The sequence below is a fragment of the Papio anubis genome, chromosome 5 (genome assembly GCF_008728515.1).
Source record: "Papio anubis isolate 15944 chromosome 5, Panubis1.0, whole genome shotgun sequence".
Classification (NCBI taxonomy): domain Eukaryota; kingdom Metazoa; phylum Chordata; class Mammalia; order Primates; family Cercopithecidae; genus Papio; species Papio anubis.
In genome coordinates this window covers 5,542,799-5,569,220 of record NC_044980.1, presented here as the reverse complement: position 1 = coordinate 5,569,220, position 26,422 = coordinate 5,542,799, and the positions used below count along the sequence as shown (strand labels likewise).

The window sequence follows — 26,422 nt, the reverse complement described above, 5'->3', positions numbered from 1 at the left end:
GAACTTGATCCAATCATCCCTTCAGCTCCTTGGCTGTTTCTGGGGACCATTTCAATCTACCTAATTTTTGCAAAGACTATGGGTTCCTAAGACTCATTTCCGGTACCTGACTTAGACTGTTGCTCTACAATTACATGTTGTAGTATTTGCAATATTTAAAAAATTTAAGAATATCTGACATATTTTAAATGGAAGGATAGCCCACAATGACTGGATCCTTGAGGCAGTGTATCAGGTATGCATGATTTTATTTAAAATGTGTCCAATAAGACTTTCCACTTGGAATGAACATTTTTACCTCTTTCCTCATATTATTAGAAACAGTATTTCCTCATTTCATGGAGTTTCTTAGAAAGTTCTAAGTAACTTAACAGAAGAGAAAAATGAAATTGTGGGGAGATTAAATAACAGGAAGTTTACACCACAGCAAGGGTGCTCACCCATCCCAATTTTGGGGGACACACAAGTGACTATTGGGTGAAAGAGACCCGGTCATGCAAATCATCATATGATCACTTGGTATCCTTTGGCAGTTCTGACATTCCTTGTCACTAGCACAGATAATAAAATGAGTCAGATGACTGCAGTGAATGGGAAATCGTCTTTTGCTTTTGGTGGTGGAGAGAAGACAGGAACACAAAGGCGTGGCCGTAGGACCATTTCCTAACATCGGACGAGACTGTTCGCAGCTGACCACCCGTTGCTCTGAGCCCCAGAGGGCGCATCTGGTGTCCACGCCACCGTCTGCCGGGGGTGGCCGCAGCATCCTCTGCCTTCCATCTAATGGCACTGGTTTATCTGTGGACAGCAGCACACCACAAATCAGCATCGAGGGCACATTTCCACCACGTGGGCAGTTGTGGTTTTAAATCACTAGAACCTGGCAATGTTAAATTTGTGTTTTCATGAGCCAAAGGTCATAGCACAAATGAGGTCTAAATGTCATCACAGCGGACCATGGGCCACAGAAAGACACATCTTCAAGTTATGTTGACTTTCCAGGAAGAAAAACAGAGATACAGAGCACAGCAAACACGTGCTGGGGACGCACGGCGGCGATGCACGGCGTCCCTATGAAATATGAACGGCGCCATTTACATGGAAATGGAGCCAGCAGGGGCACTGAGTTTCCTGCCGGCTCGTGGGAGCTGCTGTCATGGAAGGAAGCTCAGGGCAATGTGACCGGGGTGGGCAGAGGGGCAGGCAGGCTGGGAAATGTCACCATTTCAACATGTGTTCTAAAGTGACTTCGAGGTGATCATTCATTTAAAATCGAAAGAGAATCCGAATGGCGTTTGCTCCCTCTTCCTCTCTGTAAACACATCTGTTCATAAATAACTTAAACGTCTCCTTGGCATTCAGGATGCAGTTCTGGCTGGAGTAAAAAAGGGTGGAGGATGCACAGCGTTGAGGAGATGTCAGGGTACTGGTGTGTGTGTGGACAGGCGCTCGAGCGTCTACTGCACGTGGCAGGCATCAGCCATCGGACACGGGCGGGGTGACCCAGCCATATTTTTCATGTGTCTTCACCAAACTCTTAAAGGTAGCTTCAGCTTCCTTGCGACTGAAGGACTTTTTTGATTTGCCAGCTTTCCTACAGATCCGTCCCTGCGTGAGATGAAAAGAAAAACCAGGTTAGAAGGTCACTGGGAATTCTGTTTCCTACCATCTTTATTAAAAACACACGGAGTCGTGGGGATTTCTGATGACTGTCCACCAGCAGGGTGGGGGCAAGCCTCACTGCCCAGATGCAGAACAATTCAGCTCTGGCAGCAAACAGATGGGGCAGCCTGGGGCTGGCAGCCTTCTGGGGGAGGGGGGTGCTGTCTTTACAAACCCACACACAGCATTGGCTGAATCCAAACTTGCTCACTCCACGGTGCCGGAGAGCAATCTCTGGCCCAGTTCCTGAGATACGCAGGAGGGGCCGGCCTTATCGAAAGGGCATCACTTCACAGCCAAGCATGCTCTCCCTGAGGCAATAGACTGTTCGAACTTTCTTTCCCCCCCTCCAAAGAATGCCTTTAATTACCACTTCAGATTCCATCTGTGATAACAGTGAAGATAAATGTATTTATAGAGAGATGTGTATATTTGTATATTTCTACAGATATTTAAAAACTCTATTTTTTAAAATTCAAGTTCCAGAGCCATTAGTGAATTTATTGGAATTTGTGTCACTTCAGCACCATTTTGTGAGGTGACGGTGGACATTTTCATGGAAGAAGAGACCTGTCCTCGAGGTCCAAGAGGGGGTAGAGGTCAGGGCAGGTGCTTTGTCACACAATCCCAGGAGGGGGTGGGGCTGGTGGAGAGAGCCACGTCCCCTCACAGTGATCAGGCGTGTTCTGCTCCCAAGGACAGAGCACTTGTCTCTGCAGTGGTCAAAAGGGACTGACCCATCTTCAGATGGCACAAGAGGGCTCTGGACTATGAGAAAGAAGAAATCAGGCAACACTGCCCATGTGACAGTATCTCGGGAAGCCCTGGAAAATGTGGCATATCTGGCACCAGAGGGGAGGAGCAGATGGAAGACAACCAGGAGTTGGGGTGATGCTCGCCTCAGTTGGACCTGTGGCAGCTCTCACTCTTCCAGTCTCAGTTACTCTTCATTAAGCCTCTTAATGGTGGATCAACTGAGACGTTCCCTTAGCCTCTGAGGCACATTTACTTCCACTGAGCCTCCCCCAGGCTCTCCTGGAAGATCTGCTCCTCTCCTTGGGCATCCCATGTACATGTTTTGCAGATGGGGCAGAAATGCCTGGAAAGACCTGGCTGAGCTTCGTCCACTGGCAGGTGCATGATTACCAACCATCGCCTGCTGTTCAGGAACCTTGGCGAACAGAATTTCTCTCTGAATAGACCCTCTGCACTCCCAATACGGGGCACTGGTGCTACAGCACAACTGTGGGCACATACTGGGATGTGAATAGGGTCCAGGCCTCCCCACCAGCAGCTCCAACACACAGCAGCCAGGCGCCTTGGACAGCCATAGAGGGCAGAAGCCACATGGGTCTGTGTGGCCACCAGCAAGTACGATCCACCCGATCCTGGCTCTCTAATAACCCACTGACAACTCCAGTGGGAAGGCAGCTGCAATGACCTCTAAATCTACTGGGCAGATGCTGCCCAGTCACCTGAAATGTGGAGGGGAAGAGGCCATTTCACATGCCTGTATTCGGAGCCTACCTAGGCTTCCTTTTCGATAATTGTCTTTTCAACAGTGGACACACAGGCCGATCCCTAGTTGAGGAGTCAGGAGTCCAGGGTTACCAAACTCTGCCTGCTCTGGATATCCCTCTGGTTTCACTTGTGCATCTGTCATTGGGGGCAGCAGGACTTTTCCTTTTTTAAAAAAATTTTTTCTTTTTATTTTTCTTTCTTTTCTTTTCTTTTCTTTTCTTTTTTTTGAGACAGGATCTTGCTTTGTCATCCAGGCTGGAGTGCAGTGGCACGATCGTAGCTCACAGCAACCTCAAACTCCTGTGCTCAAACAATCCTCCTGCCTCAGCCTCCTGAGTACCTAGGACTACAGGTGTGAGCCACCGCACTTATCTAATTTTTTTATTTTTTATACAGATGAGGTCTCACTGCCCAGGCTGGTCTTGGACTCCTGGCCTCAAGTGATCTTCCCACCTCAGCCTCCCAAAGTGCTGGGATTACAGGCATGTGCCACCATGCACACCTTTTCAAAAATGCTGTATAGCTCACATCAGAAGAATTGCTAAAAGGATGAAGGAAGATCGGAGGAGAAGATGACAGGAAATGGCCATTTATTTACTGCTAGCAACATCCCCATGCCTCACTAGGATTGACTCCTATTTTGAGTTTTATAACTTCAAGCATATTTGCTTATGTGATGTAATTATACTTGATAAAAAGAGACCACTCAGAGCTCATATATTCATAATCATCATCATTGTGGGCTGAGATCAAAGTCCAAAGTTATCTTATTAAACATATGAAAACACATCTTTCACATCTTTGCGAGGATGTTAGTATCAATTTCTTCCTTCTTTTTTTTCTCTTGAGACACAGTCTCGCTCTGTCACCCATCCAGGCTGGAGTGCAGTGGTACAATCATAGCTCAGTGCAACCTTGATCTCCTGGGCTCAAGAGATCCTCCTGCATCAGCCTCCCAAATAGTTGGTACTATAGGCATGCACCACCACATATAGCCAGTTAAAATTTGTTTTTTATAGAGACAGGGTCTCGCTTTGTTGCCCAGGCTGGTCTCGAACTCCTGGGCTCAAGCAATCCTCCCACCTTCATCTCTCAAAGTGTTAGGATTATAGGCATTAGCCAGTGTGCCCGGCCAGCATCAATTTCTACATCAGGTGACAGCAAATATCACAAGGGTTGATTTTTTTGGCTAAAATGATTTTTTTTAACCATCTCTATCCTTTTGCTCTATAATACTGAAAATCTATGGTATTATATGAAAATCCTGAGCTAAAGGTAGCTAGACAAATAGAGGCTCACAATCATATTGGAATATTCTGTGGCTTTTGGCATGAATCCACACTTTGCCTACTCTTTGTGAAAGTCTCAATTGTTACAAGAAACAACAAACAAAACCCCAAAGGAACAGACCACTCTTTGTTGCCTTTTCTTCCCTGTTAGAATTATGAACAGAAAGTCCCAGTGCTTAGTCAATTCCACAACCGGGAGACAGAGCCCGTTATGAGTCAGTCAGAGGCTCAGCGCATTTATTGCACTACACTGTTGATAAGGAGCTCTCATCTCATCTCCTGTCTCTTACACCCACGTTTACAATTAACAATTTTTTTTTCATAGGTTCATCTGATTCTGATTGGCTGTTTAAATTTGACACAATGAAATGCTGGACTTGGAAGCCACTCCCTGCATTCCCCCTTTATTTTCTGGCTCTCCCAGTGTCACAGAGCTGTTTTTCTGACATGCCCTGCTGTGCCCACTGCACCAAGAAGAGGGGAACCCCTCCATCCCGTGTTCCCTGCTTGCTGCAGATGTTTGGGCACTCCCATTCATCCTTCCAGGATACAGTCTCTTGCAAAGTGAAATTTTGGGAATCAAGTGCAGACAATGTCACACATCATGACGAACATCCAATAAGATAATGCATTTGAAAACACTGAGGACTTTGAACTTCATACAATTAATAGCGTTTTTCTTATTCTCATAACACTTACCTTTCTCCCTTGTCTGGTTCTGTTTAATAATCAAAGAATCTAGTCTGAGATATTTCCTTTGAATGACTCTCATTTCTTCTAAAATATCTCTACTTGTGCTTAATGTTAAAAGGCGTGGATGTGACTTTTCACTCATCCACTACAACAGCTTTGTGTTATCACTCAGTGTTTACAGCAACACTTTTGATAAGTAACAATTTCTCTCTTTCCTGAGCCACACATGGTAAGTGTGTATTTATGAACAACTACAGGATTTTGCTATCACCACCTTAAAAGTCTCACTGTAATATCGAAGCCGAACAGTGTTAATGAGAATACAATTCTCCAGGGCTGCATCTGTCAAACAAAACCAGTAGGTGGTACTTTGATTTGATTCTTTTTTTCCCTTATGGCCTTTTGAGGGCCAATAGCAACGATTCAGCATGAAAACATTTCAACACAGCTAATAAGATGACAAGTGCCCCCAAACTTAGGTCCCCAGTTCAGTCCCCATGTACTTGAATTTCAGCCTGGCACGTCTGCATCTCCCTCAATTGTCTAATGTTTCTCATTTATTCATTTATGCATTTATTCAATGTGTTGGGTGCCGGGTCTAACAAGACAAAGTGATACCAGGTCCCTGCCTTTAGGGCTTAGAGTCCATTACGGGCAGATAACCAGGCATGTTGCAGCTGCTGGGACAGAGGGTGTGGAGCAGGCAGGGTCTCTCACTCTTGGTATTGTTGGCATCTTGGGCCAGGTAATTCTTTGCTGTAGGGGCTATACCTGCATAGAAGGAAGTTAGCAGCACCCCTGACCTCTACCAACTAGATGCTAGTAGCACCCCATGAGTAATGACAAGAAATTGTTTCCAGACATTGTTAAATGTCCCCACAGGAGCAAAATCACTCCTGATTGAGAACCACTGGTGTGTAGAACTAAAAGAGCCAGAGGCAGGAAGAGTCAACTCATTCTTTATTCATTCAGCAGTCGATTGCTGCAGGTCTTCCCTCAGTCAGGAACTGTGCTGGTGACCGGGACTGCAGAGCTTTCTAAAAAGAATAATTCTGGTCCTTATGGAACTTATAGCCCAGAGGGTATGATGGATTCTACATTGGGGAAGAGAGAAAGAAAGGAGAGAGAAGAGGGGTGGTGGTAGTGATTTGTGTGTTCAGAAATATTTCTATTGACAATAACATAAGCTGAGCCTTGAGACATAGGTGGGCAGGTGTCTACCAGGCTATGGTGGGAGAGGACAAGGGGTCCCAAATTGAAGGTGTGAAATGGCTCATTATACTCATGGAACGATGGACAGATGCTTGGGGAAGGGGGAGGCTTGGGCATGGAATTTAAGAGTGTGTGTGTCTGTGTGTGTGTGTGTGTGTGTGCTTGTGTGTGTATTTGGTGGGGAAGGAGTTGCATAATTCAATAGACCTGGCTTCAAATCCCTGCTCCAATACTTCCTGGCTGTGTGACCTTGGGTGAATCACTTAACCTCTCTGAATTTCGATCTTCTCATATGTAAAATAAGCATTATAATAGTATTATGTGGCACTAGATTCTATAAGAATTTAATATGTTAAAACATAAAAGATGCTTTGCTCAATGCCAGGCACAGGGTGAACACAATAAATGGAGCTTCTTATTTTTTCAACTATCTCAGAAGGTCTTCTCCTTTGGTAAAGATAGATTCATTCTGTCCTCTTGAAAGAACACACAACATTTCTGTCTTTTCATGTAGATTTTATGACTTATTCAGTCACAAAAATGTCCACAGGCAAATAAAGCATATTGCATTTACATGGCTAATTGCTTAGACTTTCGAATTATGTCTGTCTTAACAAGCTGACATTAATACATTAATTCTATACTTACGATTGGAGTTTTCTTCTCATTCCTTTTCATCGCAAACTTTCTTTCTTGGTACTTTTGTGTTTCGCTTGCCTATGAATGACAGACTTTTGCCCTCTAAAAATAGTTAAAATGTTCAGACTCCTTACGTAAAGGTTTGAGTTTCCTGAACTCATTTCCTGAGCCAAAATTACAGAGCTGCTACTTGTTTTTAAAGTCTTTGAAGGAGGAATTGTCAGTCTAAAAGCACTCATAACCTTGAGCTCCCTGACATGGGTTGTAAACGTGTGCAGGACTCATTTTAGGCTTCCCCTAAAACTTCTATCTGGGAGCAAAAATTAAAGCTCACTAGACTCTGGGCTTGAGGAAAACCAATGCTTACAAGCATCTTTCAAAGGAGGTCTGCTTTGGAAAGACATTGGGGATTTCACCTTTCTTTTAAGGTTTAATGTTCAAAGCAAATCCTAGAAAAAATTCAACTTGTAAGTTTCTAAAGGACAAATGAGACTCTACAACAGATTAGACTCTTCTAAGAAACACATTCCCAAATCAGATCAATGACACTTAAGCCACTGACAAGCAGGGGACTTCAGCTGGATCTGGTCCGATGAGACAGGAAACAGAAGGATCCGGAGAAGGTGACTATAGCCCTTATTGTGAGTCTGGGCGTATGTGCGTGTATGTACGCACATGTGTGCATATGTGAGCATGTGCACGAGTAGTGCATGTACATACATGTGCATTTGCGTATGTGTGCACGTGTGCTCATTTGTGTGTTTGTGGGTACTTATACACATGTATTATGTCACATGTGAGCATGTGTGTTCATGTGTGCACATGCAGGTGGCTATGGTGGGGACCATATGTAAGCCTCCCTGCAGGGACCGATGTGAGCCTCCCTGCTGTGGAATGGCTGCTGACTAGAGTCCACAGTAACCTGCGGGAAGGCTCTCAGCTGAGTGGAGGGAGCCCCAGGCCACATGAGCCAGTTTGATGGGCAGTCCCTTTGCACAGGGAAAGCTTCAGCCTGGTGGGCTCCGAATCTGCCAGAACCCTACCCAGCACCACCCAGAGGGGACAAGCAGAGAGGGCTGGGAGAGCAGAGACAGGGGAGGGGAAAATGACAGGGTGGGAACATGCTGTCGGAAACGATGAGCCGCCAATGAGGTCATGTCGAGGTTCTGTCTGAAGTGCAACCTCAGAGACTACTGAGTCCCCACACTGCCCACAAATGCTGCGGTGACTGCTCCATGCTCAGCCCGACTCTGATGTGGGGCTGCTGCGTGGCTGTTTTCACATCCCATCTCATTAAATGTTGACCTGGGCAACCTTTGCAATGACTAGGAAACTGGGCTTCCATTAACCAACTTGCCAAGGGCTATAGAAGAGCTGGGTTCAAATCAAGGACTCCTGAGACTGAAGGCAGAGGCACCACAGAAGAGTGGCCTGAGGGCACCACGAGGGGCGAGACCAAAGACAGGTAGCCTCAGGGCCAGGGCCTGTGGAGGGCCCCAGAATCATCAGGGAAAGGGCTGGAGGCAGCCACATGGGCTGGCGACTCCCTCCAGGAAACCAGGACTTGGAGTATGCAGACCAGCCCTCCCGGCTCACCGCCCCTCTGACGCCAACATGGGGTGCTCAGGCTTCTGCGATCCCCGTTGGGTTTCACTCAAAGTTTGTGCCCAATGTGGCTTCAGGTTCCTTTCATCGTTCAGACACCAACAGCAGACTCATTCATACACACTCCTCATGGCTAGTTGTGATTTAGTTCCTAGATCTGGTAGCTAAAAAATTTGTTGGGTGGTTTCTGGAAAGTGTCAACTCAAAATAGTCACCTCAGAAGCCATAAACGTGATCTTTCGGTTACACTTTGAGAACGCACTGTTTGCCTCAGAGACCTGCTGACTCATGCCCAAGTCAAACACATACAGGCGACCAGAGAAGTGGCTTCACAAAGTAGATGACTAGAACATCCCACCAGATCTGAGGCCACAGAGGACAGTGCATTGGGTGGTGGGGCACGAGGGGCCACATGGCTACATGGACCAACCACACAGGGACCAGCCACAAGGGGACCAGTCCTTGGCGCGGCTTTAGGTGGAAGAGACCACTCTCCTCCATGGCCCTGCTCCCACCTTGATAGAGATAAGTAGTTTCTGCAGAAAAAAATGCACTGTGAAACCCATTCCCATTATAGTGACATTTCTCTCTCTAGCGAGAATGTTTCCAGGCCTGGGACTGGGGATGGAAGGGCTGGGCATGTCCAGGAGAGGCGAGCAGAGTCCCAGCAGGTGATGCGGTGTTCTCAGGAAGAAGGCTGGCTGTACCCTGCTGACATGCAGGGAACACAATCCTTCACTCCAAACGCACCTTCCGAGCATCACATCTGTGGGCTTCTCATTCTTTTTTTTTTTTTTTTTTAGACGGAGTCTCACTCTGTTACCCAGGCTGGAGTGCAGTGGCATGATCTCGGCTCACTGTAACCTCTGCCTCCCAGGTTCAAGTGATTCTCCTGCCTCAGCCTCCCAAGTAGCTGGGATTACAGGCCTGCACTACTACGCCCAGCTAATTGTTTTTGTATTTTTAGTAGAGACGGGGTTTCACCATGTTGGCCAGGTGGGTCTTGAACTCCTGACCTTGAGTGATCCACCCACCGTGGCCTCCCAAAGTGCTGGGATTACAGGCATGAGCCACCGCGCCCGGCCAGGGCTCTCATTTTTAAAGGCGAGTTTGAGCCCATCAAGATGTGGAAGAGAGTGTACAGAACACGGTAAGCACGTCTTTTCTTCTTTGGCTGCTGACAAGAGCATTGGTCTGATCAGAGAGTGTTGGACTCGCAGCAGGGAGGCCCTGCTGGCGTGGTGGGTGGTGTGCAACCATGGATGTGCACTTTTCCCACCTGGAGCTGGGAGACAAGATGAAAACATCTGGAATCTCTGCAGGAGCAGGTGTCCTCTAGATGAGAGTGCCTCTGCTTGGGCCTTGCTGACGCTGGAGCTGGATCATTCCCGGCTTGGGGGCCCCTGTGGACTAAGGGTGTTCAGCAGCCTCCCTGGGTTGTTCCCAGCCATGTGCACTGAGGCTGTTCAGGCTGGCCTCCATTCTCTGGATGCCATTAGTACCCCTCTTCCGAGTGGTGGCAACCAAAAACGTATCTGCCTATTGCCAAGCACTCCCTAGGGGGCTGAATAGCCCTGTGGAGAAGCCGTGTTCTAGAGCGGACTGTGGGGGTGCAGGAGGGGGCACCGAAGGGGGCCGGGGGCCCGGACGGGTGGAGGAGACTTCCAGGGGAAGGTGGTTCAGGAGCTGAACGCAAAAGACAAGTGGCAGTGATCCAACCAGAAAGCAGGAGAGGGGGCAGCAGGAGCAGACGCCGTGTGAGGGTGGTCAGTGAGCATCCTGAGGCTTCCGGGAGTCGGGGCTTGCTGTGGGGTGGAGGTGGGGAAGGCAGGGATGGGAGGTGCCCTAGTTTCCTGGGCCTGCTGGAACAGAGCACCCCAACTGGGGGCTTGAAACAACAGAAATGTGCTTTCACAGTTCAGGTGGCCAGAAGTCTGACATGGAGATGTGGGCCTGGGGAAGGGTCTGCTCCAGGACGCTGTTCCAGCACTCCGGGGCTGCCAGCACCCTCGTGTGCCTCAGCTTGCGGGCACAGTGCTCTAATCTCTGCCTCCGTTGCCATATGGCGTTCTTTGTGAATCTGTCTCTGTATCCAAACCTCCCTCTTCCTACAAGGACACCAGTCATTGGATTAGGGACCACCTTAACCCAGCAAGACCTTGTCTCAACTCGATGACTTCTGCAAAGGCCCTATTTTCAAATAAGGTCACACTTACAGCCACAGGGGGTAGGACTTCAACTATTTTGGGGAGGACACAACTCTGCCCATGGCAGGCATAAAGCTGACAGGGCGGCCTTTCACCCGTGCCTCAGCACTCGCGCCCATTCTGCAGGTGGGAGCACATTGGGCCAGGTTTTCCTTGTGGGTGGGTCATTTGGGAGGTGGTGTGGCAGTCAGTTTTGGGGTGTTGTCCAGTTAGGTTATTGTCATGGTCCAGAGAAGATGGCAAGGGCCTGGCAGAGGCCACTCAGTGAGTCCAACTAAGGCCACGTGGGCAGGGCTGGGGGAAGGATCAGTGGGAGGCCTGAGCCACCCCAGGCTTCTGACCCAGGAGGAACAGGTTTTCAGGACAAGATACTGAGTTCTGTTCGGGTTGGCTGGCTTTGAGGTGTGCACAGAAATCCAGGCAGGAGGCTGCTGGGTATAATGGTGGGAGCTCACACCAGGGAACCTAAATGATGAGGTTCCACAGGGAGAGGTGTGTGGGGAGGGGAGCGTGCCTCCTCTCTGCTCTCCAGCTACAGGCCCGTGAACAGGTCACCCTCCCTGCACCTAGTCGCTGCACCTGTGTCACTACCTGCCCACACCTCCTGCATGGGGATAATGAGCATTGGCATGCAAGGCGAGATGGGATGGAGGTGGTGAGTCACTATGGCAAGTGACCCGGGGCCAGGCCTGCAGAGAGACACTGTCTTAGGAGCAGGCTGTGGGGTCCTGGGAGGATGGGTGTGTTTGGCTGGGGACAGTCAAGAAGAGAAGCAAGAAATCTAGGAAAGGGGGATTAGGGCGGGTGCAGCTGCAACGAAGCGTGCACAGGTGAAATGGCCCGAGAAGCATGCTCCGGGCCAACTCTTGGAAAACAGTCATCTGAGATGTGTGATGGTTATTTTATTTAGAATAATATCAAAACTTTGAAAACTCTTTTTGACCTTATTTTTTAGCACTCTTTGCACATTAAGAAAAATCTGGTTCTTTAAAAAAGTGTAGCTTAGCCATGAACATGTTCAAAGAGAGCAACCTGTAACCCCAGAGGTTTATGAAATACTTGCCACCCCACAGACCTCAAACGGGGTATTAGGTAATGCTGGCACTCAGAAACTGTTTCTTCAAATGGTGAAACCTCTCAGGATGACAAAGCCAGCATCAGTTTTGTGTACACTTTGGTGATATGCATCAGGAATTAAAGCGAAGCCACTCTACTTAGTATCATACTAAATCCTCCAGCTCCAGCAGCACCAAAGGCACAGTTCATAGATGCTTACAAAACAGAGGCAGCGCTTGCCTCTACATTTTAAAGAAAGTTCTAGCAATTACTGAATCTGTTTTGAAACAGATGGCACTTTCTTGGTGGAAGCAAGCGCAGAAAAAGGAACTTTTTGCTAAAAATGTCATGATACGAGATCGTTCTCTCAAGGTTATTTTTTGGAGATCCCACTAATACTTATACTTTTGCATAGGCAGCTGGATCCCAGTGGGTTTCATTAATGTGCACTTTCAGACAGGTAAGTGACAGATATGCTCATTAATGGCATCGTAGTGGCTGTATCAAGGGCTTTCTGAGCCAGGCCCTGTTCTCAGGATGGGGCAAACACTCTCACTAAACCATGCCAAGACACTCCACCAGTGGGCTCTGCTGTTATCAGCCCTATTTTACAGAAGAGAAAACGGAGACACACAGATCAATAAGGTGCTTGGAGTCACTCAGCTAGGAAGTGGCCAAGGGCCAGGATCCCAGTGCAGGAATTCCTGGCTTTGGAGGCCATACTCTGAACCCCAAGGCCAGGCCAGCTCTCAGAAACCTGGGGAAGGGTCACAGATTTAAGAGAAGGCAAACAAGTACTGATCATTCACTCAAAAAAAAAAAGTGACCTGCCTGGCTATGCCCCCTGGCATGGGACGCTCCTTGGTCACCGCTTCCCTGTGTCTCTCTCACCATCATCTCAACAGGGAGCTCCTGGCCAGCCATCCTGTCATTTGCCACACGGTTTATGTAAGCCCCGAGATGATCAGGGCCCTGAGTCTACCTTCACTACGTAGATTCTGGTCTTTGCAGCACATGTCAGGGCCTTGGCACACACTCCCTGCCTGACGTGGTGAACAGGGCGGGTGACCTCCCCGGTGAGTCTCTGTTCCGAGATGATAGGGGCAGTCTGTGTTCGTCATTTTGGCCAGGTCCAGAATTCAAAAGGAAGCTGCTTTTCATGGGCTGCACCCAGGAGGCTGCACTGCACACTCTCTGCGGAAACACTCAGCACAAAGCAGACCCCGGTCTGTGTTTTCTCTTTGTGAGATCATTCCAGCTGTCTTCACAGAGGATTCTGGAAAAGTCTTAACAAGCATAGCCCCTGCCCTTGTTACGATGGACAGACTCACCGGAGGATACAGACATCAGCACCTCTTCATTTACTTCAACATTTTACTCCTCGGACTTGGCTCCATTAAGGCACACGTTTCCCTGACTAGCCCCAGAGACCCCTGCTTTCTTACTGAAGTTGCTCCTAGTTGAAGTCAGCTCTGTCTGCTCCTATGCTCAATGAGTGACTTGCAAGAAACAATGGTGTTCTCCTACCCAACTTGACTTCTTAGGTCAGAATCTGGCCAGCTCTTTTCTCTGCACAGTTGGTCTTCCTCAGCGTCCCGTGTTTTTCCTTCTTCTTGGAACACAGATTGAACAGCAAGAGAATCCAGGGCCCCATTGCTGTCTCCATCCACCCATTCTCTGTGGCTTAATTCTCACTTTTGCCTTCCTGTTCCAGCGGTTGGGACTCTGCTCACTCAGCTCTGTGGCCTCCTGTCCTGTGTGTCCCTAGATGCCCACGGCTGCCTCTATCCTGCCACTCTTCCCTGATTTCAGGATGGGGCACTGGGGATTCAGCGCATTCCTGATGCTGCACACGACAGAAGGGACGCCCCCAGGGCAGGCAGCTCTGTCATGAGGCCTGGCCTTCCTCATTCCCAGGAAGGATGAAGCCCTTGAGCAGGAGGGAAGCAGAGTGGAGTGGAGGGGTGAAGCCCTTGAGCAGGAAGGAAGCAGAGTGGAGTGGAGGGGTGCCAGGGAGATCAGATACACTGATGGGCACCCACTCACCACGTCTCCTGCCTTTTGCCTGTTTCCCGACAGAATGCATCTGCACTTCCTAGGACCACTCTCCCACGTGCGCAGGAGATCATCCACCTGCCACCCTAAGCCCTTGCCTGTGGTCTGCTGTGGCTTTGATCACCCCTGCCATTGGGTGATCAGGACACTTCATTTCACAACTGCTCTGGCCCACCCTTGCTGCGGAACAGTTCTCTCAGCACAGATAGTAGGTACGGCAATGCTGTTGAAGGCAAAAGTCCAAAAAAATGAAGGAGACCAAGAATGTCACTAGGAAATGTGACAGGAATCAGAGCCTGGGAACGAATTTGTCAAAAAAGAGGCAGCCACCATTCACTATCTGCCCCTGCTAGTAGGAACTTCACAACTTGGACCAAAGAGTCCAAACTTAGTTGTTCTAGAAAAATTGCATCAAGAAGGAACGCATGATTTTCACAGGCAACCCAGGTAAACGGCACCTAGTGCTTTCGCTACTGAGATGCCTTCAGGGAGGCTTGATGGTGGCAGTTCACAGCTGCACTCTCTTTCCAAGCCATGTTACTTACAATGACAGAGAAAGCTCACGTCACACAGCATGCTCAGCACTGGAGTTTCACAATGCAGAAGAAAATTCAGCAATGCTGATAAATAAAGTAAATGAGATTTTGGAACCACTGGAAGTCTTCAGATATATTTTCAGGGAAAATTTCAGTGTGAAAATATTATGATTTGGGCACAAATTCTATAAAAGATAGGTTACTTTTTCAAATAGTCTGTTTTTGCAATAAAACACAGCAATAACAAGACTTCTACGTGGATTATTTACTTCACCTACTGTGATACTTTTCTGATTTTTAAAAGAAGGAATTGTGCTTATAAAGATAATGAGATTTAATTTATGCCCCTAGAGATCCCCAATACCTGCCAAGGAGGTATTTGACTTTGTTCCAGGAGGATGGGTTCTGGGGAGACACCAGGTCTGTCTTTTGTCTGGCTTGCCTTCTTGAGGCATTGAGTGAAGCTGCAACTCGTGCGATATGGGATATGGATGAAACCTCCTGGAACAGCCTTGCATATACAATTTGTTTCCAAAGAACCACCCAGATTTGGTCAACAGTCCACTTGGTCTTTGGCTTACAGGTGCCACATGGGGGAACTCTTGAAATCCCCACCTGCAGCCTCTCCGTGCCACCCAAATGCCAGTTCCACACACCCACGTCCTGCTGGACACTGGCACCAGGCCAGCAGCTGCTGTCTCCATGTGCACGTTGTAAGATCTAGCTCATCAACTTTCTGCCTAAATGGTCTCTCTTTTAACCTCTTTATTTTGAACAAAGCCCCACTGACTTCCAGTCAACCATTTCCTTAAAGTCTGGAATGTCACCAAAAGCCCAGGTAAAGCCTCTTGGGTTTTGGAGGTTGGGGTGGTGGTTGTAGGGACTCCGGGCGCACCTGTCCTCAGCAGATTGACCTCCGGGCGCACCTGTCCTCAGCAGGCTGACCTCCGGGCAGCACCTGTCCTCAGCAGGCTGAACTTCAGTGCAAGGGGTTGTGCTCCAGGCACAATTCACCAAGAATCTTTGTCATGACTAAAATGGTGACTTGGTCTGCAATGGTGGCAGGGTGACTGGGATGAGGTCACGGCCAGGCCCAAGGTCAGTTTGTGAGGCCCAGTGAGGTCTGGGGGGCACATGGAGGTCAGGATGGAGAAGCACACAAGGTGGGCTGTTTGAGACAGTGTCACGGTGATCACTGGCCCTAAGGGTGGTGGGCACTGGTGTAGGCATGGGGGTGTGTAGAGGGTCCTACTTACTGCCCCCATCCCTCCCCAGGGCACCCTCATGTGACCGTGGGCCTCCAGCACTGATGTGGGCTGGTGGTCTGTGGGCTCCCATGGGAGCCATCCTGGGGAGGATGGGGTGAAGGTGGGAATTTCGGGATCCCTGGAGTTGGGATCTGGTTTCCAAGGGGAAGGGGATGTTTCCACTCTCTCTATGCCAAGAGGGGGCCACTCCTGTCCTTGTGAATGGCAAATCATTATTGGTGGCAGCTAGTGTCCAGTGTCCAGTGAAGACAACGCAGTTTGTTTTTATAAATCTCAACTACATTTTCCTGTGAGGAAACCCATTAATTAGCGAGTGGGCATCTCTCATGTGATATGACCAAAGGTCACTCCAAGCAATGAAAGGAACCAAAAGGTACTGTCCCAAACCTGCCATGTATTCGCAGAATGTGCTTTGCTTTCTGCAGCAGTTCACAAATATTATATGGTAAGCTTAGGAGCAGGTAAAATAGTGTACCCCTGAAGGGTGCCTCATGTGGCTCTTTAACCGGCCCCCCAGATGTTTCAGTTTTATGAGGTCATTGTCTCATTGAGTCAGGACAGCACAGCCCTAGCAAAGCTGCTTCCTGCAGCAACACTGACCCAGTAGCTCTGTGACCCAGAGGGCAAACCCCAAATACATTCTTAAAATGAGATGTTTTCCCCGGTGGGAAAATTAGACCTTTAAGTACTGAAAAACTTTTCATAACCAAACACCTCATAATAAGCTGGAACCATGCTTGGTGCCTTTGCCCCGAGGGCACTGCTTTGACTGCTTTGTGCCTTGGCTGCTCCTGAGGTGCTACTGAGATGCAGGCTGCAGAGGCAGTGGAAGCAGCGGAGGCGTCTCCTCTGCACAAACATCGGGACCCCCCACCTCCCTGCTCAGGCCCTGCCTGCTGGGAAGAAGGAAGCCCCAGTGCCACTGGCTCCCTGAGCTTTCCAGATACTCATCCATGACTACACAGGCATACCCCACCCTGATTTTGAAGTCCCAAAACTGTTTTGAGCCATTTCAATGGGTGCAATGAACTTAACACAAGTTATCCTGATGTACTTTTAAAAATAAGTGTATTTCATAAAGCATTCTTTCTGACAGGTCTTGGGGTGAAATCCAGCACCTATTAGCAGGGTCCAGTCCCTGGAGAGCCTGTGCATTTCTGTGCCAGAGCTGGTTCTCCAGCTTGCTCCACAGGGACGGGGCTTGTCTTGTGGGCGGGGTCCTCTCCACTGCAGGCTGGAGGGCCAGTTCCCTTCCAGCACCTGACAGAGCTTTGACTTCAAGGCCAAAGTCTAATGCTCCCTTTACAATGCCCCTGCCTCCTCCAGCATCGCCCCCTACCCGCCACGCTCACACTTTCCCTTCATTGGCCCTGCCTTCCTACCCCTGCCCTCGGCTCACACCAGTTTCTTGTTAAACTAAGAGCTCTCAGTGAGACTCCACCCAGCAGTGTCCTACAAATACTGGATAAAAGGAATGGACTGAAGCCATTTCAGGGCTACACAATATCATTCCACCTTTGCAGATTGGCTGGTGTTATACAGGTGATGGTTCCAGTGTAAATGAAACCCAGAACACACTTTATGTTTGCAAGGAAACAGGGGACAAAGACATGACATAAAATAGCTTAGTCAGTGTAGACAAAGCAAGTTGGGGATCTCTGCAGAAAATGCTGTGTTCCATTATCATAAAAGAGTCCTAAGAATGTAATCAAGAAAGGAAGTTGATTCTAAATTCAGATTCCTAGTCTCTGGTTGAAAAGCTTAGAAAACTAAGGGACTGCTTTTGATTGACCTAATAAAATTAACAAGAGATTTTCTATAAGCAACTAGGATGGCTATTATTACTTTTAGGTCATGACTTTGGGAGATGTTCTGATTTTAATTCTTTTATTTGTATAAGGGCATTGCAATACAATCTTGGCTTTTTGATTAAGAATCATAATAGCTAAATAAAATAATTCAATCAGTGATTTTTACAAGCGTCACTTGAAATCTTCAAACACTGTTTACTTTATGATAGAATGTGGGGAAAGCTGCGCCAGTCACTGCCTCAAGCACTTCACATGCACACACGCTCAGTCCTCATCGGGGAAAGACTGCTCCAGCCTCTCCTCATGACAGAGGCACGGAGGTTCAGATGTAAATTGCACAGTGCCATGCAGCTGGCAGGCGCTGGAGGTGGGATGTGACCTGGTGGGACTCCAGTTGGGTTCTGGAGACTGCGCTCACAGCCCCTTCTCACCACGTGTGACAATGGAACCTCCAGGTGATGCCCCACCATGCATTATCCCAGTACTCAAGTGCTCATTGCCCCTGTCTGGCGCTCAAGCTTATTTACATTAGGAATGAATGACGAAGCCTGTGGGGTTCTCACGACCAGTCTGAAGGCCCCTGCGTGCCACAGTTAGAATTCTAAAGAAAGGATGGTATGCATGTTGTCATTTTCCAAAATGTGTCCCACGCAGTATTTCACATGTTATGTCATCCAATTCTCACCCAGGAGGGAGATGCACTTGTGATTTTTCAAATGATGGAGTGAAGAATGAAGGAGCAAGTAACTTCTCCGCGGAAGTAGAGGCAGGAAGAGGCAGTGCCTCACGAACCCAAGCCTCATCCTGGAACTGGAGTTGGAGCCCTGTGATGTCTGAGCATTGGCAGGAAATACCAGCACCTTGCTGGCTCTGGGAATTTTTCAGTAACGCCTCCTAAGACAGGACTTCCCAACCTTCTCCGGCTATAGCATGCCCCCCTCCCATGCCATGCATGTACTCCTTGTTGTTAACCTCCTAAGCACAGGTGCTCCATGCTGGATGGAAGATCCACATGCAGGCACAGACTGTGGTGTGCCAGCCCTCAGGCTGTACCACTACACGCCACGTGCACAGGCAACATCATTTTAGCCCTATAGGCTTAAAGCTTCTGCCAGCATTCAAATTCTGATCTCAGCTTCCCAATAAATATTTTTTAGAAGGTAAACTTTTTCAGAAAACTGGACTTTCAAAGTAAAGTCTTTCAATTTTACTGAACAGACCATATGGAATATGTTATGTCTGCAGCCAATAATTTTTTGAGGGCCTCTTGTGGAAGGCACTAAGTCAGAAGTCAAAGGGAGCTAAGAAGTAAGTCATTAAAACTGCCCTTTTCCTAGTAATGGAAAAGTTAATCCCAAGTGTATTTTGTGATCTTTTAAATGGCATAAGAACAATTTTACAGATTAATTTTCCTGGCTTTGTTATTGTGATATTTACATTGGCTTGTGGTAAGATTCAAAGGTAACAAAAAAATCAAGCTTCTTCAATCTCCATATTTGAAGCAGCAAAAATAAGTTTTGTGCTGGCTTTCTTTGCCTGGCTCTCATGGTACTGAGTTTTTCTGCGTCACTGGGATGTGACTTTCTGTTGACCTCATTATTTGTAGATGCTAGAATTGCCTACATAGAAAATCCTAAAGGCTCAGCTATTTTTGAGGAACTGGATTTGGTAGACAGCGTTAATGCTCCACAAATAGCCATGTGGGTCCTTACATTTCTGCCTCCCTTGCAGTCAGATGGGGGCCATGTGGCCAGTTCTGGCCAGTGGGTGGTGCCCAGAAGGAGGTGTGTGTGTTTTGGGTGGAGACAGTCGGGCGCTGATGCCCTCCCGCTGCTCTCACCCACTGCTGCTGTGAATTTGGAGGCCGTGTGCTCCAGGTAGAGAGCAGACACTGGCCCGTATTAGACTCTGTGCCAGAACACAGTTTTCCCGTGTTAAACTGCTGAGATTTCAGGCTATGCTCTTGTGGGGAAATGAGAGTTCACTGCTCAGAGTAAAATTCTTGACAAATAATTGAAAAATTACAAGGTCCATAAAAAGCTAAGATGATTTTGAAAAAGAAGAGCAGAGGGGGTCGTACTCTGTTGGCTGTTGGACTAGGAGGCTGCATTCCTAAAGGCAGTGTCGTATTTGTATAGGAGTAGGAAAACTGGGGAACCAAGCAGAAGAGAGAATCGTATTTACATGGGACTGTCGTGGGATAACAATGGCAGCAGAAAGCCGTGGGAAAAGACCAGGTGGCTCAGACAATGGGGTCAAGGAAAGTGTTTACTGCAGAGAAAGGAAGCTGGGTGTCTGCCTGGCAGCTCACATGGAGAAGGGCTCTAGATGGATGAAATCCAAAATGTGAAAGGAAAAGCTCTAAAGCCAGTGGGAGAAGGCTCAGGAGGATGCCTCGTGATGGGACAGTGAGGAAATGGTCTTTCCAAACAGCCTCGATCGTAATGTAACTTCTTCAAAATTAGGGAGGGTTTTTTTTTTCCCCAATAAAAGATGAGAAAGAGAAGAAGATAAAGAAAATTTGGGAAGACAATATTTGTGATGTCTAACACTTGCATAAAATATTAATACCTGGAAAAAAGAAAAATTTTCTGAAAATTGAGAAGAAAAAAAATAGATAGCCAGGACACAATGTAGGGAAGGGAAAGAAGATCAACAGATGTTTAAAGAAGAGACCTGGATGGCTGACCAGTGTGCAGTGTGATGTTCAGATCCCAGTCATCAGGGAAGCGCAACGAAAGCAGCAGTTAGATGCCTCCAGGGTCCTGTCAAGGGGCAAAACTGAGAGAGGAGGATGATGCCAGGTGTCTGCAGGGAAGTGTGTCGATCGGCCACTTCCAGAATGTCAAAGGTATTCTGGAAGTTTCCGGCAATACCTCGAGACAATCCACATACTGAGGCTCGTGCACTTGTGAGCTCACAGCTGGGCATCAAGCCCAGAAGCTCTGCTTGCAGGTGAGTAGCCGTGTTCCTGTGACCACAGGGAGGTGGGAGATTGCTGGCATCCCCAGGGGAGTGGATGAGCAAAATGTGATCAATTCACATCTTGGAAAAATATGCAGGTGTGAAAAGCAATGGGCCAGACATACACACAGTGACAGCCGGCCCACCAGCCCAAGTTCTGGGTGGAATAACTAAGATTCAGAGCAAGGTACAGAAGACAGCACCGGCTGGGCCAGTGAAACACACATATGCGTGGAATGGCATGACACACCTGACAGGATGAAGTGTCTTTAACAATATCCGCTAGAAACAGAATGGGCTGCCATGGGTCTTGCATGGATGGACGGGTGGGCTATCATTAACCTCTCCCCACACCTGACACACAAAGTGAAAGTCACAATACAAGTGTGGTTGACGTGAACGTGTATGCCAGAATTTATTATGTATGTGTAAAAATGTGAGAGCTTCTATACACATCAATAACTGATTTGAACATACAATGAAAACAACATCTTACCGACGGAATCAGCAAATATTATGCTCCTGTATCGGGCAGCCCCTAAGCTGTCCCAAAAGGATCTCCGATTCCTGGTGTTCACTCCCTGTCTGACCTCCTCCCGCTGAGTGTGAGGGACCTGAGCTTCCATCTATTGCACAGAGGATGGCGGAGTGATGGAAAGTCACTTCTGAGAGTAAGCCACAAAAGACTGCAGCTTTGGTCCTGGGTGCCCTCTCTCTCTCTCCCTAGCTCCCTATGAGGGAGGCCAGCTGCCATACTGTACGCGGCCCCATAGAGAGGCCCACAGGCAAGGAACTGAGGCCTTCAGCCAACACCACCCAGGAAGTGCATCCTGCTGCAGCACATAAGTGCTCATGGGAGCCAATCCTCCCCATTCAGATCTGCAGATGAGACAGCAGCCCTGGCCTTCAATTCCCCTGCAGCTCTATGACAGACCCAGAGCCAGAGGCACCCAGGCAGGCAGCACTCAGATTCCTCAACTCCACAAACTAGGAGAGAAGAGATGTTGGTTTCTTCAAGACACTGAGTTTTAGGATAATGGGCTATGCTGCAAGAGATACCAAATGCTGAGGCCTGGGAATCAACCTGACAAAAAAATTCCTAAAGATAATAAGATAAATAACAATCAAATGAAAAATAGACCAAAGGCAATATGAGAAATTCAAGTGGCCAAAACCCATCCCCTAAATCCCCCCACAAAAAAATACAAAAACCCAACTGTATGAAAGATGCTACACCTGAATAAGATACAAAATATGTAAGCAAAAATGATGAGATATGCTTTGTCAGTGACATTAGGAAGTAGTGAAATCATCAGGGTTGGAGAGACCTGGGAGATTTCCAGCCTCCTGCTGCCGACAGAACCATAACCTGGGGTAACCTTTCTGAAGGGCAATTTGGCAGCACTGTATCCAATCAATATGGAGGGTGTTCCTGCCCTTTGATCCAGTACCCCACTTCTGGGAATTTCCCTATGGCAATTAGGGTACAAGGAGCAAACATAACATACAGGACAGCCCCCGTGGGTTGTTTAGGGAGGGAAGAACTAGAGGCCTCCTAAACTGTCAGGCTGGCTCAGTCGTCCGCAGCACCCTGCACCCTTGGGGGCTTAGCAGCCTTTTGAAAATTTAGTTGACCAGGAAGATGTCCAGGGACCTTATGAGAAAAGATGTGTACACTTCAGACTATCCTGAAGAGCATGGGCCCACTGCTGAAAACATCACGTGTGCCTGTGGAAGTGTGTGTGCGTGCACATGTGTGTGTGCATGTGTGTGGGTTCAGGGGTGCAGAAAAACAGCCAGTATTTCTAACAGGTGGAATCATGAATCTTTTCATTCTCTACCTTAACATGTACTATTTTCTATAATCAGAAAAAAATTCTTAAGAGTTTTACAGGTTCGACAACATAACATATGCCATTACAATTCTGTGCACTACCACACAATCCACGCTTTTCCCGGCCTCTTCATGAAATACCAAAGCACTGTAAGATGATCATAGTAACAGTAAGAGCAATCACAGTGTTATATAATTGGCGAGTTGCAGGCCTGGACACACGTGGATCAGCTGGAGGTGCACAAAGGCACAGGCCCTCTGGGGAGCACCAGGCATTTAGAGGTCAAAGTCATCACACCATGTTCCGCTCTCTAAACAAACATGATCCTTTAGAGGAGCTCTGTGTTCAGTGCTGGTCCACACAACAGAGCGGTCGCTGGGCTGTGAACATCACGGCTCCAGCATCACTGTCGTCTCGGTCTACGATCGCCATAGACCACTGCAGGGTCCTGCCCGGCACTATCACAGAATGTCCTCTGCATTCACTCTCATCGCGGAGGGGCGCCTGATTCCAACGGAGTAACATTTGTTAAAGCAAACCAAATTAGAGCGATCTCCTTCTCTAATAAATTGTTATCATCATGAGGGCAGATCAAAGTTGGCAGCAACAGAGAAAATCTATTTATATTGTTCTCCATTTAGTTGGCTTTTTTGGGTTAAGTGCACTTAGAGGAAGAAAAAAATCCCTATAGATCATTTAAATTATGACATTGTGAAAGTCAGGGGTGTCATCCTGAAATTGAAATGTAAACATATAAGTGTATACTATTTGAATAAAAAAATTTATATAACTAGTTTAAACATACATTTTCATTTTACAAAGAGCCTTAGTGTGTATATATGTATATATACACACACACATAATCTAGGATATATACATATATAATTATATATGTTTAAAATATATATAATCTGAACAATATAGCTTAACACCATAGCTTACATCTATAAGCCTTAGATTATATAAATATATAGATATAAAATATGGATTAAAATATTTAGATATAAATGTATAAAATGTAGATTATGTTTATATACATATATATAAAGAACCCAACCATATAATATTTTGATGGATTCTGACATCTCTGAAGTTTATGGAAAATCCCTCAACTAGTGAAGCATCTGGAATGGATTGGCCTGGGTCCCTGAGCATGGAAATGATGCTTAGTGTTACCTGCCCAGCTGTGCATCTGGACACAGGAAGATAACAATGGTATGGAGAAGACGCAGCCAGAGCTCAGACAGATTTGCTGCCCTTCATCAATGCTGGTAGAGGAAACCAAGTCGGCCCTGCTCTTGCAGAGTTCAAGATTCCAAGAAGGCAAGAGACAGGAGGCTGGGCAAACAAGAAGAACGTGAAGAGATGCAGAGGCGGTGGGCTGGCTGCACGCACAAGTCTGTCAGCCTCTGTGGGAATCATGACGAAGGCCATCCTACCGTCTTCTCAAGTCTTGTGGCAGACTGGTGGTGATAACTGAGGATATTTTAATGAATTTGTCTATTTCTGAGTCAAATAAGAATGCATGTAAAGTGCAAATGACAGAACATAACTATTTTTTCTGATGTGCCTTGTGACTGGTCTGGTGTATCCCTCAAACTCTTGGTAGGTGCTTGTTTCACACAGTTTGATCAATAAAATTAACAACTAATGATCATTTCCATAAGTAACTATAAGTCAAACGAGTAAAATTCTTACAAGAAGTAGAACTGAAGGCTTTCAGAAAGCATCTTCCATCTAAATTTGGTAAAACGTTTAAAATGATGAAAATGGTGATGAAGAAAAAGCATCAACTTGGTACGTGAGCATCAAAACCAACGGAATGAAAAGATTCCCCAGGATCATTTCAGCCTCGGCTACTCACTGGAGAGCCACCTTCAAGTCTCACTGATACTCCAGGCAGTTGTTTGAAATAAGGATTCACCAGTCAGCCCCTGTCCGTGGTCCCGCCTGAGTGTCTACACTGCCTGCCTGACTCCTCCCCTCCACACTCTCACTTTGCCGGGTGCCCTCTTTCTCCGCCCTCAGGCCAGTGCACACAGCAGGAGTATCCCTTCACCCACCCCGCCCCCCGCGCCAGCTCCAGGGAGGATGACCGGCTTCCCTGAGCGGTTAGCAGTGGTGAGGTGATGTTCTGAACCAGAACGAGGGAACAGGGCAGGGGGTTCGCTCAGCCAGGGCAGGGCATTTTCAAGACGGCAGTGGCTGGAAAGGAAGGAGAGAAAGGAGCACTGTTAACCTTGGACACGTGCAGAGGAGCAGCATGAGAACAGGGATGGGGGAGATTTATAGAGACAGTGACAAGGGAAAGTGAGACAAAAAATAGTGTTATCCAGGGATCACAGGGAAATGGGAAAAGTGCCAAGGAAGATGGATCGAGTCCCTGTTCATTGATCTGCACGAGAGCAAGGAGAGAGGCCCAGCAGACAAGGCAGGGAGAATCCTGAAGGTGGAGGGAAGAGTCAGGCGTAAGAGATGAAGGCGACACAGTGATCTGAGAAAGGAAGAAAGAAAAAATTCTGGGACAGCTAAGAAAAACAGATGAACCTGCAAAACCTAAAGTTTGTGAGGAGGGATGTGTTGATGCTGCAGGAACAAAGGGGGAAGGAACACAGTCTGGGGGGCGCGGGGGCCTGCAGGCAGCGCAGGTGGAGAAGCTGGGGCGGTGGGGCCCGCAGGGCAGAGAACCCAGGCAAAGACAAACGGGAGGACATCTGCGAGGCAAAAGCTGCAGGAAAGAAGACAAATGACATAAACTTCTACGTGCTTGGAAAGCAAGGCTTCCCGTGGGCTGAGCTGTGTCCTCCCAAGTTCCTATGCTGAAGTCCCAACCCTCAGCACCTCAGAACCAGACTGTATTTGGAAATGGAGTCTTTATAGAGATAATTACCTTAAAATGAGGTCATCAGGGTGGGGCCTAATCCAACAGGACTGTTGTCCCTCTAGGAAGAGGAAATCCAGACACAGGTAGAGTAGACAGACCCTGTGAGGACACAGGGAGAAGATGACATCTACAAGCCAGGCAGAGGCCTCGGGATCCAGCCCTGCCACACCTCGATCTCAGACTTGCCATCTCCAGACCGAGAGAATGCATTTCTGTCGTTTAAGCCCCCCGCCTGTGGGGACTTTGTTTTAGCAGCTCTCAAATAATAATATAGGCTAATGCAGGCTCCAAGAATAAAAGTCACAACGGAATGGAAGGAGGAAAGGGGAGGAGAGGGAGGGAGACAGGGAGAGAGAGCAGGGGGTGAGGCGGGGGGTAGGGGGGAGGTGGGGAAGAGAGAATGAGAGAGATTGTGGGAAGAGAATGAATTTACACAGTAGCATAGAAATCTCTAATCAGGGAAGGACTACAATGAAATAAAAGGTATTTACAGAGAAGTTATTCAAACGACACACTCTTAACATTAAGTTACTTAACAAAATAAACAGCAAAGCCTCATGTGCCGGGTGACAGTCCCAGTCCCAGAACAGTAAGCAGACTCCTCCACTTACTGCCTCTTGACTCAAAATACAAACCTCTCTCAAACGTCCTGCCTGGTGTATTTTCCGGCGAACGGTATGATGACATTTCAAGGGCATGCGATTAAAAACAAAACCCCATAAATCTTATTCTCACGTACTAAAACACTCTGACCAATCAATTCGGTGTTTAGAGAAAGATAATTCACATGACGTAGGGCACACACGACGCAGGGCTGGAGTGACATGCCGTTGGCAGTCAGCATCACCAGAAAGCCCTTTGATGGCCCTGGCTTTGTGGCTAAAAATGTCCATTTTCCTGACACTGCAATTACGGTGCACTCCATACCCTTCATCTTTCTCTGATGGTTCATGATCTCGCCGTGCCTGAAGGACATCCACTCAACCTCATTCTACAATAGGTGCTGAGCGCTTCCTAGGCGCGGGGCTGGGCTGGTCCGGCAGGCCCCATGTTGCTGCCCGCCAGGGGCCACACTGCCCAGCCCCACCTGGGGGAGCGTCCAGCCCCAGATTGGGAGACAGGACACAGCCCTCTAGGAGGCCCACAGGCCACAGCCAGCTGCAGGTGGCATGTTCTCAGGTGGGG

General features: G+C 47.8%; 1 protein-coding gene across 1 annotated transcript in view; it reads right to left on the bottom strand.

Annotated features, from left to right (window-relative positions):
* Positions 1 to 231: 231 nt before the first annotated feature.
* UBE2QL1 (ubiquitin conjugating enzyme E2 Q family like 1) overlaps positions 232 to 26,422 on the bottom strand; it is a 44,279-nt gene continuing 18,088 nt past the window's right edge. The window contains 1 exon segment of the mRNA XM_021939222.2: positions 232 to 1,608. Within this exon segment, the coding sequence (XP_021794914.2) occupies positions 1,477 to 1,608 (132 nt within the window). The 3' untranslated portion in view covers positions 232 to 1,476.